Here is a 16,791-nt window from a genome sequence, read left to right as displayed (position 1 = left end):
TGATTTAGGATTCTATTTTCTACATTTACATGTAGACTGATAACAAAATTATTTTAGAGACTTGAGTTTCTTATTATAAGATTTTATTATTTATTGACTCAAATGGCTTATTTAGCTCTGTTGCTAGTGCTTTTTCTTTATTTCTAGTTAAGTGAGTAGCTGAATTAAGAGATAGTGAAGAGCTTACATGTGTGCCTTTTAAAATAGAAGTGCTTTGAAAATTAGTTCATTAATTGATGCAGAAAGCTAAAAATTAACAGACCTATTGAAATGCAAAATGCTGTTGTCATTATTATCATTAGTGGAATAACAAATGTAGGCATTATTGGATTTCATCACTTTGACTGTACTTTGCAGCACATTTCTCAGAACTTTAGGGCAGAAATGATACAATTTTTTCCACTTAAGAATTTAGAGGTTCTATAGTTTGAGCTGAATCAGCATTGCCGAAATATTTCCAAATCTGCATTATTGATCCTACTCTCTCTCCCTTTTAATGTAAGTACATATGTGGAGTGACTGATTTTCTGTGTTTATATCTGTAGCTATTTCTCTTATTTTTTCCCAGGTGTTAGTTAGCAGTTTCATTTTTGCATAACGGGAGAATAAAAAACAGTGCAGATTTTAATAGTTGCATTATGCAACAAGGAAGGTGTCAGCTTGGCTTAAGTAAAGATTCATCTGATAGGTAAGTAGGAAAAACTATTAGCACCTTGTTTCTGGGTCGGTCTGTCAGTCTTCAACTGGGCTTAAAGAGACTCTGCAGGAAAGATACACATAAATTTAAAGGGTGAAGTAATTATTTATTGGCTAACTCAGGCAAAAGGTGACTAGGATTTCAGCTGGCAGGCTAAGTGCTGGCATGCCCACCAGCTGTTGTAGGGCACCCTGAGTTGTTTTTGGACAGGAACCAGTCAGGAAGGTGAAGGGTAGCCCCTGCGGCTCCATGGTTCTGCTGAGCTCTATGTGCCACCAGCTCCACCACACCAACACTTCAACCCAGTTGTTCTTACTAGCCTTGCTGTTCTTGTCCCTTAATATTTTATGCCTTCCCATGTTGGTGTTCTACCTCTCACATTCTTGAGCTCCTAATGATCCCCATCGCAACAATGCTTCTTCTTTCCATAGTTTACAGCTTCTCTTTCTACAGGCTCTCTCAGCTTTTTGTCATATCTTGTCGGCTTTCTGAGCAGCCCAGGCCCCGGTGATGCTGCTGGGCTGTATCGCGCTTTGTGCTTCCGAGACCAGCAGCAAGAGCCCCAGGGGAGGGTATTGTCAAGGGCAGCTCCAGCAGGGTCATGAGTTGGAGTGGGTTATAAAAGCTCACCCAACAATATCTTAATTAACATCCTTAAGATCAAATGCAGGTTGTCTTGTAAAAAGGTATCCAGTACAAAGCTAATGCTGTAGCTGGGATACAATACAAATGTTTTGCCTTTTTTACCTACTCTATTTTGGATTGCAGCTTTGTGAACGTTGCCTGTTTGTTTTGATTTAATAACATGACAGATCAGGGTTCCTAAAGGCTGGCACCTGCCTTCTTGTACAACATGCCACCTTCCTGCAAGGCAGCTTTCAATTACTGTGCTTTTGTGTGTCCAACTGCGTCTTTGTTGAGAGTGCGGAAACACTGGTGACAAGCTGGTCTGGTACTTACGGCAACACATGACACTCTGCATTTTTAGAAGATGTAGTCTCAGGATGTGAAGAACCTAGCCTTCAAGGAATCACAACCCCTTCCAAGGCTGGAAGCCAGTGGTAGAGTTTGGCTGGAGGCTGGGCAGCTGCTGCCATGTTCAGAGTTGCATGGCAGTGGCTAGAAGTGAAAGAAGTGTTACCCTGCTGTTGATGTGTCTGTTCTGAATTACTGCAGAATTGTTTTATTATTGAATTATTGGCACGCTTCTATGAAGTGTCCACTTCATTGATATATGTGTCTATTTTAAATTGCTCTCCATTGAAAATATATCTATAATCATAGAATATCCTGAGTTGGAAGGGACCCCCAAGGATCATAGAGTCCAACTCCTGGCACCACACAAAAAAACAGACTGTGTGTCTGAGAGCATTGTCAAAACGCTTCTTGACCTCCAACAGGCTCAGGGCCATGACCACTGCCCTTGAGGAGCCTGTCCCAGTGCCTGACCACCTTTCCCTAATCCCCAGCCTGACCCTCCCCTGTCCCAGCTCCATGCCGTTCCCTCGGGTCCTGTCGCTGTCCCCAGAGAGCAGAGCTCAGCGCCTGCCCCTCCGCTCCCCTCGTGAGGGAGCTGCAGGCCGCCATGAGGCCTCCCCTCGGCCTGCTCTGCTCTGGGCCGAACAAACCACGGGACCTCAGCTGCTCCTCACACGTCTTGCCCTCCAAACCCATCACCATCTTCACAGCCCTCCTTTGGACACTCCCTAATAGTTTTATGTCCTTCTGATACTGTGGTGCCCAAAACCACACACAGTACTGGAGGTGAGACCGCACCAGAGTAGAGCAGGACAATCCCTTCCCTTGACTGTCCGGCAGCGCTGTGCCTGATGCACCCCAGGACAAAGTTGGCTCTCCTGGCTGCCAGGGCCCACTGCTGGGTCATGTTCAACTTGCCACAACCAGAACCCCCAGACCCCTTTCTGCAGGGCTGCTCTCCCACCTCCCACAGTCACCTCCCACTCAGAAATCACTCAAATTTCATTTGGGGAAGGATTGAGAGACCCAAGCAGCCAGGTCTTGCACCACCCTAACCCTCAGAGTTCCTGGTTAGCATAAAAGACATTAGAACAGTTTATAGTTTTCTTCGGTCTTTGGTTTCTTTTTGTATGAAAGTAAGAAAACTGACATTAAACTTTGCTGTCTGAATTTGGCAGATGCTTTGAGGCTTTCATTGACACAAAATGTCCTGTGGCTACTCTTTTGGAGAAGGGCTTAGAAGACTGGATTTTTTTTCCCCAGTAAAAGCCAGCATGTTATGCTCCACATTTCATTATGTTTTTTCTGCAATGAAAAAATGTCACAAAATTGTCACAAAATTATAGATGGATGTGATTTTTATCACAGCTTAAAGATCATTTCTAAGTCCTTGAACCAATAAATTGAGCTGTTAACTATTCTCGTGGTATGTATCTTTTCTATTTATTAATTGCTTTTAGAAACCCTAGAATGAAAAAGACAATTTAAGCATTACAGCTCTCCGTATTTCTTTTTTTCATAAAGAATGAGCTTAGGATGGTATGAGGAGTGAAGGAAGCAATTTCTGTTAAAGTATCTTGTTCTTCCTTTCTATTACAGTTTTTCATCACAAAAAATGATATATTTTTTTTTCTCAACTGATTCTTGCAGCGTGCTGCCATGACAATCTGGCCAGAAAAGATGGGGGGGGGAAGATTGTTCTCTCAAAGAATATGGAAGTTAATACAGTCTCTGTCAGACCACTATTCCCTGAACGCCAGAGGTCCTTTTGACCTGTGGGAAAATAAATGCTATAGAGAGCTCTGAATTAATGAAGAAAGCAAAATATAGCTTTTTCCATTTACCAGTAGTCCACAGAACTGTGGTCGAATGTCCCCTTGCAAGCTCTGCTTTCACAGATGTCACCTCTCTGCTGGCGCCGTGCCGCATGTAAGGAAGCGCTCCCTGCTCTGCCGAGGCCCCTGCATGAGAGCAGAGCAGTGGCAGCACACAGCTTGGTGCAAGGCCCCCCAGGGAGCTGCAGGGTGCTTAGGGAGAGCTCTGAGCATGCTGTGGTATTAGTTTATTTTCTGTGAGCAGCATGCAAACTCCATCCATACCTTTTGTGGATGTTTAAGTTACTGAATCATTGCATGCTGATGATGGTGTTTTGCAGTTTTCTAGTGCAGGAATGTCTTTATGATGCAAAGACATTAGGCTGTCCTAAGATTAGCAAATTTATTCCCATGCTTTCAAAATTTAAGTTCAGCCCTCATTTAAATCAAAGTATTAATGCTAAGTGAGGTGGTAAATGTGTTTTTCCTTACAGTACTTGATAGGTGAACAGTTAAGACACAGAATGTAGAGTTTATTTATTTAATTCTAATATGGAATCTATTTGAAATTAAGTGAATGGGTGCAACTAAGATAATATCTTTCCGTAAGCAGTCATTGTACAATACCTCGTGGCCTTACCTCTGAGGGACCATAATTAATGTTGATAAATGCTCATGTTCTCTCTTTGCAGCTTTGGTCCACAGACAATTGGTTGTACCAGAGCATGTCAAATCCCACATAAAAATATAGCTATAGATCATTGGTTTTAGGGATAGAGTTGAGACAAGTCAATTTATTTCCATTAGAAGCTGAATCTAGACTTAAAACTCCGGGGGGTTGCAAGTACTTTGTCCGTTATGTTCTCAGTCATTCTGGTGTGCGTTGCTGTAACTTTGGGTGTTTCTGCTAATCTGGTCTCCAGCTTCTGAACGCAGTGCCAGTTTTCCAAAATGGCTTGGTGGGTGGTATTTACCATATCTTAAAATATTTGTCTTTTTTTAATATCTTCTGAAGATGTAATTATTGTACTTTAGTAATGCATGGCTATCTTCTAATCTTTGCCACTTTGTCAGAGACCCTCATACAGACATAGTAAACTTTCAGCTTTTGAAATACATGGATAAGAAGTTGCAGCTGTGACAAAACTGTTTATTCAATTATTTTTATTGTTTTTTGCTTTGGGAATGAAATATTTCCACAGATCCATTTCTCTCAGCCTTTTTTGCTTCTATCAAGTTCTGAGCAGTTTTAACAATATAACAGAAGTCATGTTTGCATGTATAAATATTTTGGTTTTCTTTATATACTTTATCTCAAAGTGGACCATGGTGGAACTATTTTCTTCTACTTTTTTATTTCTTGTCACATGAAATAGTACATGATTGGCATGTCCTATTAAAGCATATCTAGATATTCATTAATTCATTTTTGGTGGGAGCAGAGTTTCATTATATATCTGAGTTTACTTTAACAATGCTTTATATTAAAATTTCTGTTGGTACTGCAGCTGCCTTCTTGGCTGAAGAGCACATAAAATTCCTGGGTTAAAAACCTTGACATTTCAGATAAAGACAGTGCCAAGGACCGCCATTTCCACTTTGATTCTGTGATTTCCTGCTTTGGGGCAGGAAAAGAAAGAACTGTAAGGACTGCCTGTTGTGGGACCCTGAGGTCCAAACCTGAAAGGCTCACTTGTAGCGTGAGGGCCTGTGAGGAGAAGGGTGCCTGGGCTGAGGCAGATGCAGCTGGCGTGAAGGAGAGGTGAGCCTGCCTGCCTGCAACCTGCATCCGATCAGCATCACCACAGCTCTCCCTGCTGTCCACCCATCCTTCCTCAAGCTCGGTGCCACTTCAGTCCTTGGGTCCTGTCACAGAGGGGCACTGTGCTCCCAGCACCACAGAGCCAGCAGAACGGCCTAAAACTGCTTCTGCTAACAAGTGTCAGCCAGGCTTTAATTAATCTGCTTGAGTTACTTAGGCTTTAAAAGCCACTTCTGATTGTGTGCCTGTGTCTGAATGTTTTTCTGTGGTGTCTCCAGAGCACAAAGAAAAAGTTATGAAAGTGAATACTGCTACTACCATAGGTGGCTGAAATGTTTTCTGAAGTAAACTAGAATTTTGTTGATTGTTGTGTGGGATGTACAAGGTCATTTAGGGCCTCTAAGAGAAAGGGAAAACCAAAACAAACAAACAAAAAAGTCAGACAAAATGATTTATAATATTCATGAAAGGACTTTATAAACGACGACCCTAAAAAAATGGTGTATTTTCAGTGGCCTTCTTGAAGACCACTGCCTTTATTCTCTGCTCCTCTTCTTATCATTTACTAGGAACATGCTGGTAGTCAGCTCTTCCTGACTAGGAAAAGAGAAGTTAATCTGGAGGAGCCAGGCTTCTGAATGGCTTTCTTCATTTTCTGTGTCTGGAACCAAGTTGGCAGCATTTGATGAAAATTCGTTGGGTAGTATATGCCATCCCTTATTTTCTTCTTAACAAGTGTCTGGGCAGTTGAAGTCTGAGAAATCTTTTTTTTTTTTTTCTGCTAAGTCTTGTAATTCTGATGATAGTTTTAGCTGTTCAAACCAAAACTCCATAGCATTTTTTTTTTAAAGATGGTTAGTTCTAATTCTGGTAAAATAACTTCCTACAAGACTATTATGCTTCTTAATTTTTTTTTTTCTGGCAGCTTCTTCCAAGGCTGTTAATGAAACTCAATTTTATTTATTTATTTATAGGTTTTAGAATATTTTCTGGGTATTACTATCCTACAGGGAAATTATCTAAATGTGTGAATTCAGAAAGGATGTTTTCTTGTAAAGTGAAATGTTCTGTTGAACTAACAAACTTAAAGGTATTTCATAATGGAACTAGTCGTTCAGTCCTATTCAAACCCAGGCAAAAAGGAATCGACAGTGATGTCACATCTGAATATGACTCCATTACCAGACTGCTCCCACTTCTTCCTGACACAGTCTCAACATACTCAAAGACATTAATTCATCATGTTGATGTTTTAGCTAGTATCTGGTCAAACTGCATCTAATCATGGAAAGGATAAGAAGATATCCTGACAGCAGACATCCCAACGCAGTGTTTTAGTGATAGTTGTTAGGCTTTCGTGTCAAAAAGATTGTGAGAGTGTTCATTCTCCCTACTTCTTCAGAAAAAATCATTTTACTATTTTTGTTGAATTTAATGCATTATGGCAGCTGGGAAAGAATGAGATATTATTTCTTAACTACAAGACTTTGTGTTTTAAACTATCATTCAATTTTTTTGTTTTTCAGGCATTTCTTGTTTAAGACATCTTCTGGAACGACTCCACTGTTCAGTAGCTCTTCTCCTGGCTACCCACTGACCTCAGGAACAGTTTATACTCCACCTCCCAGGCTGTTACCTAGAAATACATTCTCCAGGAATGCGTTCAAGCTGAAAAAACCCTCCAAATATTGTAGCTGGAAATGTGCTGCTTTATCTGCAATTGCTGCTGCAGTTCTGCTTGCCATCCTGCTAGCATATTTCATAGGTAAGACTGTGTTTTCTCTTTCAAATCACATGGCTATGTCAGCAAATGAGGCTTCAGCAGATGAAAGGTTGGTTTAATATGTTTCACAAATCTGTGTAGTTACTAAGCAAAGAAAATTGTTATTCTTCATACTGATTAATGAGAAAAATACGATTCTCAAGTCCTGTTCACCGTGATAACTGGAGTGGGAGCAAGAAGTCAAATCAGGATCCTCAGTGCGCCGTGTTAATTTTAGGTGTTATGGGTACACAAAAGAGGCTGATATAATTTGGATTTTTTGGATGTACTACCCTAGGTTGAAAATATTTGGAAAAAATTGTGCTAGGTAGTAAATCCGTAGGAGTACCAGAAGCTACTGGTGTTTGAATTCAAGTATTACTATAGTGTGCTGCATTTAGAGAAAAAAAACACAAAATCATTTTTGATAAGTCTCTGTATCTGTTGGCATGCCTAAATTCCTATAGGTCTTAGGTCTGACTAATAGATAAAGCTATTTGGTGTGCTGTTGTTTTCAGTATTCCACCCATCCTTAGTGTTTTATAAGGAGAATTCAAAATTTTGTGCTTATTTTCTTTGATTAGCATGTTAATAATAACCACACTAGGTTCTATTCTTTTATGGTCTTTTCAGATTTTTTAAAAATGCTCCCATTTTTTATTTTTTTTCCCCAATATCCTTCTCATTGTCTGTTGCTTTGGAGGTTTTTCAAAGGGTCTACAACAGTTAGATGTGTATTTTGTACCTTTTACAGTGCCTTAACAATATGTTGATGATAAGGACATGCTGCACAAACTTTCTAGCTTCCATGAGTAAATGGCAAAAATATGGTAGCTTGTCAATGTTTTCTGTAAATACTTTCCAGACCTGTTAAGATTGTTTTTTCAGTTCATTTTTGAAACTCTGTGCTGATATTAATATGTTGCTACCATGAAGAGTGAAGTTCATACATAATACACAAAAGCCCTGTGAAGGTGCACTGAATTTTCTCCCTATTCCCTCCATTTGAAGAGAAAGGTTATATGGTCAAAATCAAAATACATCAAACTCAACAGGGTAGATGCTGCTTTATAAGGAAACCTCACTGTTCATATTAATGATCTTCCATAGGTAATTAATACATCCAGGAGTGAAAGAGAGCTGATTAGCTACTTTATTGCTGCTGTCTCCGTAGGCCAGGCCTGCATCCCAGCATACTCAATACTATAAAACTAAACATCTTTCTCTGTTTTTTCAGTAGAAAACCTCAGAAGAATAACAGGCTTAGTTTGATATATAAATAAAAAGATTGGAAAGCACATGATTTATTGAACTTGACAGTTATCATACAACAGCTCTCGGTTTGAGTGATTATGCACATGGGAAATGATATACTGCAAGCTGAATATTTTAATCATGTGCATAACTTTGAAGTGATGGATTATGAAATGCATTTTTCCTTGTTATTTAGGTTACTGTAATCTAAAGCAAAGCTTTGCAACATGGTTATTGCTTTACACAGTTTCCTACAACATTTAAGACAAGAGCTAATGTAAAGCAATGCATTGACCCTTAATAATTGATGAATGATCTATCACTTCAAGTCATGACATAAGTGATGCCTTTTGACAGAAGTTTTTGAGGTCTTTTTTCCTGACTAAAGAATGATGAGCACAATGGAGTTGACTAGTGAGCATGAGAAAGCAGGTTGTAGAAAGTGTATTGGCTCAAGGATTAAATAATGAGAAGTTACCTGACAAGCTTCATGCCACACACAGTAAAGAATAAATGAATTGAAGAGTAGTTGTCAAAACCAGAAAATAGCTGTAATTAATCCTCTGAATAAATTTGGTGGATCGTCTGTGATAATAATTTAAAGTGATGCAAAAGAGAGAAAAGACAGAAAACTAAAAGGAAGCTGAATTGTCTTCAGTGCATTGAGAAGAGCAGTAAGGCAGAAGGGATGTGCTTAAGATCACTTATAGGTATAAGCTGACCCACCCATCAAATAATTGGGACTGCTGTTCTCCAATGGTATGACTTGAGGCACCAAATCATCTCCTTACTGTAAGAGACTTCAAAAACCTTGCCTTGTCTGCATTTCCCCAGAGGGATGTCTTTTCCTGGGCATGTGCAGAAGTTCAGTCCTGGGAAAAATAAATATTCTCTCTCCCGGGCTAAGAGCAGCAAGGTGAAATACCAGCTGTCTGCTCTGCTGTAGCTTGCTTTGGAGCTCCTGACCTACTAAGCCCTGAACTGCTGTGAAGACAAAATAACTCTGTCTTGCTCCAGTCAGTCTGTCGGGAGAAAAAAATGTTTTTCTGTTTTCAAGATGAATAACGTACCAAAATCCCCGTTCTGTCCTAATCTTTGGGACAGTGGGAAAATGAGAGCTGTTAATCTACCAAGAGAGGTGGAAGTTGTAGGATGTTGTTTAAGTTCCCCCAAGATAGGCAGGAGGCAACGCTCCACGTTGCACTAACTCCCCCCGTGTATTTTCCTGTCAGAACTTCAAACCTAGGAGAGTCTTTCAAGGTGCTGATAATGTTCTTCTGTTGGATATGTCCACAAAGGAAATTTCTTGCTGTCCACCATAGCAGGCGTCATATTACTGGGGATACATCTGCTAAAAGTAACACAGAACAAAGTCTTCAAAATTTGCAGTGAATGTTTCTGCTTTTTAGGTTTGTCGCTAATTCTGGGCTCTGTGAAGAGGATTTTATCAATGCTAGTGAAGACTATTGTGGGAGTAAATGAAAATGCAATGCTGGCAAATACGTAAATTATATTGAAAGAATACTTTGAAGTTCGCATAGACTTCAGGATTTCTAAATGGATTGTCCTATTATAAAAGAGAATTGGGAATTGAAGCAGTTCATTGAAAACATGCTGTCTGCAGATTTAAACCTGATTTTCAGGCAAGTGCCGAAGATTAAGGGTGTCATGAAAAAAATTCTAATCAGGGGTGATTTAAAATGACAGGAAAAAAAAAAGTATCACAGCAGATAGGAAAGAATATTAAAAGTGATTTAGGCATTCCAATTGCTTTTCTGATAAGAGACAAATAAAAATAGAATGAATTAAATGACAAAACTACAAATGAATTCACAGGGCATAATAACCTTTGGAACTTTTTGCAACACAACATAATTAATGTTAAATAACGATGATCCTGCTATTTTTAAAAGTTAAACATCTGTCAAAATAGTGACAATATATCTTGTTAAAAGGGATATGTTTTTTTCTTTTCTTCTGGAAGATGCATACAGATTCATCTTTTAGATCATAAAATACCATCCAAGTGTGGCTATTTAGATAGACTCCTCCTTTATAGGCCAGTCAGTGCCATCATTATCTAGTCTAATTTTTCCAAAATCTTCCAGTGGAACTTATCCTGACTGATTTTTGGGACAAATACCTGCAGGTCCATGTGGCACCAGTCTACTATGATGTGGCATGTGCCTGTGAAAAGTATGCTTGGTGCTGTGTGCAGTTTGTTATCATGGACGTAGTCTTCTATCTACATTCCATTATGACAACAGTTTCTGCAGAAACTTTGACACGTATCAGATTCACCAGCTTGAAAATGAAACAAGCCTTTTTTTGCTGTTATTACAGGAATAGACACAGGCAAAAAAACTTTACGATTATTTCTATGAAAAAGAGCATTTTAAGCTGTCTCTGTGGCTGTGTGCTGTACTACTTTCAAAAGAGAATCCAAAAAATTCAGTTCTTCAGTTAACTTATTCCTTACGTAGTATCCAAAATGTTATCTGCTTATTTAAAGCCAGTATTATCACCTCTCCGTTTCTTCGGTAGCCTGCTATTACTGAAATACTTAGCATGATTTGGTAATATTTCACATCATTTTGGTAGATTCCAGCATCCAAGATGTAGATATAATAGTCTCCAATCCTCTTTGAGACATGTGTCGTTTCACGAAGCCAGGGAGTTGTTCCCATTGTCCTGAAGTAACATTTGAACAACATAGACAGCCACTCAGATGAGGACATCCTGAAGGTATTGGACTGGTGGTGAAACCCAGTTACAGGGAAGTAATTTATAAAGTGTCAGAAGGAAAGCATATGCTCCACACATTGTCTTTGTCAAGAGTGTTCACTTCAGAGGTTGAGAGTGATGAAAGCATTTGTCATGTTAAATTAGTTTTTAGCTCTTTAGATTCATGCCAAATTTGGAGAGAAAAATCAACAACAACAAAAAAGCAGGAAGGGAAAGGGAAAAACAATTAAAAAAAAGTGGAGTGGAAAAACAATTTAAAAAAAAAAAGGGGGGTAAGGAGGGGAAAAAGCGTCTGCTGTGTTTTCCACAGTAGTAATTCCTGCCAAACATTAAATACCATATTTTTGTAAGCCCCTACCATGCTCTAATTTCTGCCAATCTTACTTGGAGCATGAAAGACCATCTGACCATCAACATGTTCGTATGTTAAAAATGACGTAATTTTCAAGTATTTACACTTTCATGGGGGGGCAACTACCAGAATTACTGTTTCCTGTGGAAATGAAAAACTACAGTGGGTTCAAAGATGCTCCATGTGAAAATAGTATCTTCACACTCATACTGATAATTTTAATGTTGATGTTATTTTATCTACTCCTATCCTGTGCAAGATGATACAGGAAAATAAAAGGAAAATGACAGAGAACACTGCATCTGTAGTACATATGCTACACGTTTATTCCTCAGTGTTATTTGGCCTTAAAGATGCACGAGGCTTCAGATAAATTTCAGTTTTCTCCCTAAACTTGAAATAGTATATTCCCTTCTGTGCTATAGAAAGGGTTGTATTGCCAAAGATTCTCTGGCAGTTATTCAGGCAAATGAAAACTTTTTTTTTTATTTCCTATATATGTATATATTTAAAATTAAAGCCTGAAAATAGTGGTGCATAGAATGAATATTTTGGTAAAGCTCTTGCTGTTAGAAAGCATCATAGTAGGTAGTTTCTGGACATAATACATCTAGGCAAATAAATGGTTAATTTATTTTGTTATCTTTCTCACAATAGTATTCATTTGTTTCTGTGACAGTCAGACAATAAAATTTATGGGGTTTCTGATGAAATTAGGCTTGGAAGCAGAAGTCTCATTTTTACTCTGCATGAAATATGCGTGTACCACAGCTTTTACAAAAATGTATGCTTTAGGTGTTGATATCAACTTGAATTTTTTTCTTCTCCAAAATGAGTAAGATATTTGCTAATGCAAGTGGTTGTGTGAAGTTTTTTTCATTTGTATTTCTAATTTCTTCCATTCACAAATGCAGTACTCAAACTGTACCTGCAAACTCATTCAGAGCACTGCCAATGTCACTGCTCCCACAACACAGATATGTAACTGACTGCTTTTAATTTGACTGGCTACCACTTTTGCCATTCACATGAAGAATATTTTTGAATTTAGATGACATTGATGGTGATATAGGTCCAATCGTCTTTTTGACTCTGATTCTACAGATCAGGATTCATCAAAGTAGTTCATACAAGTGGTTACTTTATGTATCAGCTGGTTTATTTTGATTTTTTTGTTGTTTTTGGTGTCTTTTGCTTTTTTCTGGCAAATGGCAACCTATGCTTCATCTGATTTCTTATGCTGTATTTGTTGTATTTTACTTGTAAAGTCAGAAAACCACTGACTTCGTCTTGTCCAAGCTTCACTGAAATCAAATATGCTCGACATTCCGGAAACCAAAACTGAAAAAAGGGAAATTCATGCAAAGATGGAACCTCTGAGAGGCAGAGGTCATCTGGTTGCCAATCACTGCTATCAAGTTTCACTTGAGTCTTGCATCTTGTGAGATTAGATGGTGACAGCGGGTTCTGTTCTTACATTTGCATTGAAAATAGGTGTCAGTTAGGGGGCAGTAATTGACTTTTAGGATATGCCTGTCACACGTTCAGAAATTCTTGCTGACTGATAGCAGTGAACCTGGGAAAGAGAAAGGAGCTCTGTACAGATAGCGCTGTAAGCTCACCTGCTGCTAGCTCTGAGCAGGGAGGCTTTGAGCTCTGCAAGGACAAACCGCTGGCCCCTTCCCCTAACAAAATTCAGCCCTCATGCTGGGAATGGCAGGGCCTGGCTCCAGGAGGGTTAGATGCGGGGTTTCAGCCTAGCAAGCATCCTGTTCCACAGCCCAAAGGTGTGGGAGAGCCATTAAGCGAAGGAGATGATTTTCCTAAAACGAGCAACGTGCTCCTGCTGTCTCTGCATAATGCCACAAAGAACAGGAGGATTTTTATGGGAGGTTACGTGGGTATAGCTTGCCTGTGCTTTTCCTGGGTTAAAAATAAAAGCTCGATGTAGAGATTTGTTCCAAGAAAAGCAATGCACATATTGTTTTGCCTAGCAGAGATCTCAGAGATAATGGAAGTAGCTACCTTGCAGCATGCAGGGGCAGTTTTATCTGCCCGTTCAATTCTCCTTTTGTCTTTGCTGAGGATTTTCATACAGTAAACCTGAGCACTTGAAGCTAGAGTGAGCCTAATGTTTCTATAACTCACAAAGTGCCATCAGGTGCTTAGCACTTGAAATTGAAAACACTTTCTGCTTAGCTACCAGGACAAAAAAGCCTGCTTGGAAACCTCGGCAAGAGACAGGAGACCAAGATGATGTTTTGTGTTGGGAGTTAGAGGGGTTTTGCATGGGTGTCTGTGTGTGTTTTTAATGCATATTGCACAACACAATCCAGATAAGTCCCAAAAAATACTTTCCACGGGTTTCATGGATGCTGGTAGTTAGAAGAGTTAAAAAATCCTGCTGTGAACTTGAGAAAAGCAATGCATCAGTCTAGCTGCTGCATGCTGTGGCAGAGGTTAGTACCATTAAAACAAGTGATGTAACAGGATAACAATGGCTAACCTGGAAATTTTTAGAGAAACAGTCTTTAAAATTGCTGTTGTTGTTTTGATTTCCTTTTTCTATTCAAAGCTGCAAGAATGGCTTCGTCGGGGGTGCTGTTTCCCTGACTTGTAGCAGCGGTGCTGTTCCAGACGCTGTGCTGTGTTTCACATGCACTGCTGTTGCCCTACCCCTCCAAAATGAGGAAATATCCTGGGTTTCGTAACAGCCTGTTCTTACTTCAATCAGCACAAATACTGACTTTTTTTAGTAGTGTAGGATTTAATCCCAGAATCATAGGTGTGAAGGCAAAAGATCATCAGTGCAAACAGACAGCAGAGATAAGCAGATGCAGAACAAGTGTTCTAGGAAAGGACATCAGGGGGAAAAATGATGAAAAAGCTTTGAGACAGTTTACTGAGACATGCTTTATAACCTGGCCCAACATACTGAAATGAGCCCATCTTTCAGAGGAAGGGTGAGCATAAGTGATACTGAAGATTAAATTTTGCTAATATAATGCTAAGTCAGATGTACCTATCAAATAAATCTGCGGTCATTTTCTCCGAAAAGTCAATGTTCAATATCAGTGTAAAATGTCTCAGTTCTCCCTAGGGAAACATTGCTCTCTGAGCTGCTATTTATGCTGAGATCACCAGTTGATCACTTATGGACTCATTTATATTGGTTATTTGGTGCTGTGCTTCTTTGTTAACTGATTGTGTTGGTTTGCACTTAGTGTGCTTACAGATTTTATTCATTTAAGTGTAGAAGTACATGATTGCTTTAGGATTATAACTATTGCTCAATGGGTAATAGCAGATCAGAAGATGTGACATGGATTCTGTAAGCTGTTAGAACACTATTATGAAAGCCATTTAAAAAAAAAAGCACAAATAAAAGATTTAAGTGTACTAAAGAGATAAGAATATTTGAGGAACTTGCAGGAAGACAAAATATCAAAGTAGGAATTAAATTCAGGTTGCAAAAATGATAGGGTAACAGACTACAGAAATTATGGAGTAAAAAGTTGAACAGTGGGAAGAGGGATGACACGTCACTGTAAAATGACAGAAAACTTAATTTCAACACATTAAGTGGTGAATAATCTCCTTTCAGTAATCTAAAAAACTGTTTAAGAAACAATTTTCAAGTTCATTTCAGCTTTTCCTTGTTCAGGCTTTAATTCTATGCAGTCTTGCTGCATCTGTGAGCTGCCAGCTCACTTCAATGCTCAGGTACCAAAAAACAAAACAAACAAACAAACTCAGTTATTTTATGTAGTCTGTATGTCCAGTAATAACACTGTCAACTTGCAAAGGTCAGTGAGTCTGAATACCTAGCACACCATGTTCGTGTTATGTTGTGCCTTGTTATTAATGCTCTGTATGATACCCTTGTAGTTATAATCAGAAAAACACTATTTTCCATGACAGTCTATCTGATCCATGAGACAAATTTCGCACTCTAGATTTAGGTTTCTCAATTATACGATAATTCAGGTTGGAAGGAGTCTCTGGAGCTCTTTAGTCCGACCTCCTCCTTAAACCTGGGTCATCGGTAAAGTCCAGTCTGGTCTTGAAGACCTCCAAGGGCACAGACTGTGCTGCCTTGGTGGGCAGCCTGTTCCACGGCTTGTGCTTGATATTTCCTTATCCGCAGCATGCATCGTTACACCCTTTGTATCCCGTCCTCCTGCCAGTGTGTGGAGCCTGGCTCCATCTTCCCAATGGCCTGCAGGGACCACCAGGCTGCCGTTCGGCCCTGCAGCCTTTGTTTCTCCAGGCTGGACACAAAGCCAGTTCACCCAGCCTCTCCTCGCAGGGCAAGTGCTGCAGCCCCTGACCACCCTGGTGGCCTCCGCTGGGCTTGCTTTGGTTTACTGATGCCCTTCTCCTACTGGGCGGGCCCAAACTGGCTCCAGTTATCGCAGAAGCCGACTAATGAGCACTGAGCAGATGGGGATAATGGTCTTCTGGCTGTGCTTCTGTTCCTACAGCCCAGGATGCTGCTGCCCTTCTTTGCTGCCAGGGCGTGCTGCTGGCTCACGGTCAGCTCTCCGGCCAGCGGCACCTCGGGCCTCTCCTGCAGAGCTGCCCCCCAGCCAGTCCCCAGCTTGTGTCACTGCAAGGAGTTAGGTCTACTTTTAGTGATGAGAGGCATCTTCGCCTGAAAAATGACGAGTGCTGAACTCTAAGACGTGGGCCTTTCACTGAATATGAATGAATGTTTCTTTTCCACAGCAGAATTTGACCGTGACGGTTATAGGAAAGCCAAAGCCTGTTTTATTTAACAGCATATAGGTGATATTCTTAATATTCAGGAAGTTCTCTTCTACTTTATTTCTCATAATCATTTCTGACATCAGAAGCTTGAATTTAAACACCAAAATAAAGAATGCAGGTGGTTAGAAAAATCATATATTGAATTGTATGGTGAGCAGATTTGATAACGAGAGAATCACTATTGAGACCTGCCATGTGATTATTAGACATTATTAATGTCTTTATCTTGGCTATTACTAAATAAACAGTAAACAAGCATTTGTATTAATATAGCTCCTGAATGGCAAAAGAATTTCATTCTCATACGTTGATGTTACAGAACCTTGCTTAAAACTTTCAAGATGCTCTGTGTTTATTGGTTTGTTTTCTTCTTCTGGAATGTCCAGATTTATCCTGCTCTGTTGCGTTTAATTTTTAAAAAGTGATATACATTATGCATAACAGTGCTGCAGTTAATTTAATTTTAAGCTTTTTTTAATTTACTGGTTGGTTGATCAGCTGATTTCTTCCCACATTTTTCTTGCTAAGTACTTTCTGAGGAAAGACAGAGAATAGAAGTATTAATGTACAAATGCCACTGGAGTGGAATAGGTTCCCCCTTCGCCAGATGAGAACAGATTGTCTGTTCTTGTGGTCCTTTGTTTTGCAGGAATTGAC

General features: G+C 39.5%; 1 protein-coding gene and 1 long non-coding RNA gene across 48 annotated transcripts in view; one reads left to right on the top strand and one right to left on the bottom strand.

Annotated features, from left to right (window-relative positions):
• LOC310881741 overlaps nucleotides 1-16,791 on the bottom strand; it is a 488,814-nt gene that overhangs the window by 257,840 nt on the left and 214,183 nt on the right. The gene's annotated exons all lie outside the window — the stretch shown is intronic.
• Nucleotides 1-16,791, top strand: part of TENM2 (teneurin transmembrane protein 2) — a 1,465,234-nt gene that overhangs the window by 1,301,414 nt on the left and 147,029 nt on the right. For all 47 annotated transcript variants that reach the window (XM_083799339.1, XM_083799310.1, XM_083799353.1 and 44 more), the window contains one exon: nucleotides 6,778-7,016. In XM_083799339.1, coding sequence (XP_083655465.1) covers nucleotides 6,778-7,016 — 239 coding nt within the window. The remainder of the gene's footprint in view (nucleotides 1-6,777; nucleotides 7,017-16,791) is intronic.

Source organism: Anser anser, assembly GCF_964211835.1.
Source record: "Anser anser genome assembly, chromosome: 14".
Classification (NCBI taxonomy): Eukaryota; Metazoa; Chordata; class Aves; order Anseriformes; family Anatidae; genus Anser; species Anser anser.
This window is presented reverse-complemented; position numbering and strand designations above follow the sequence as displayed.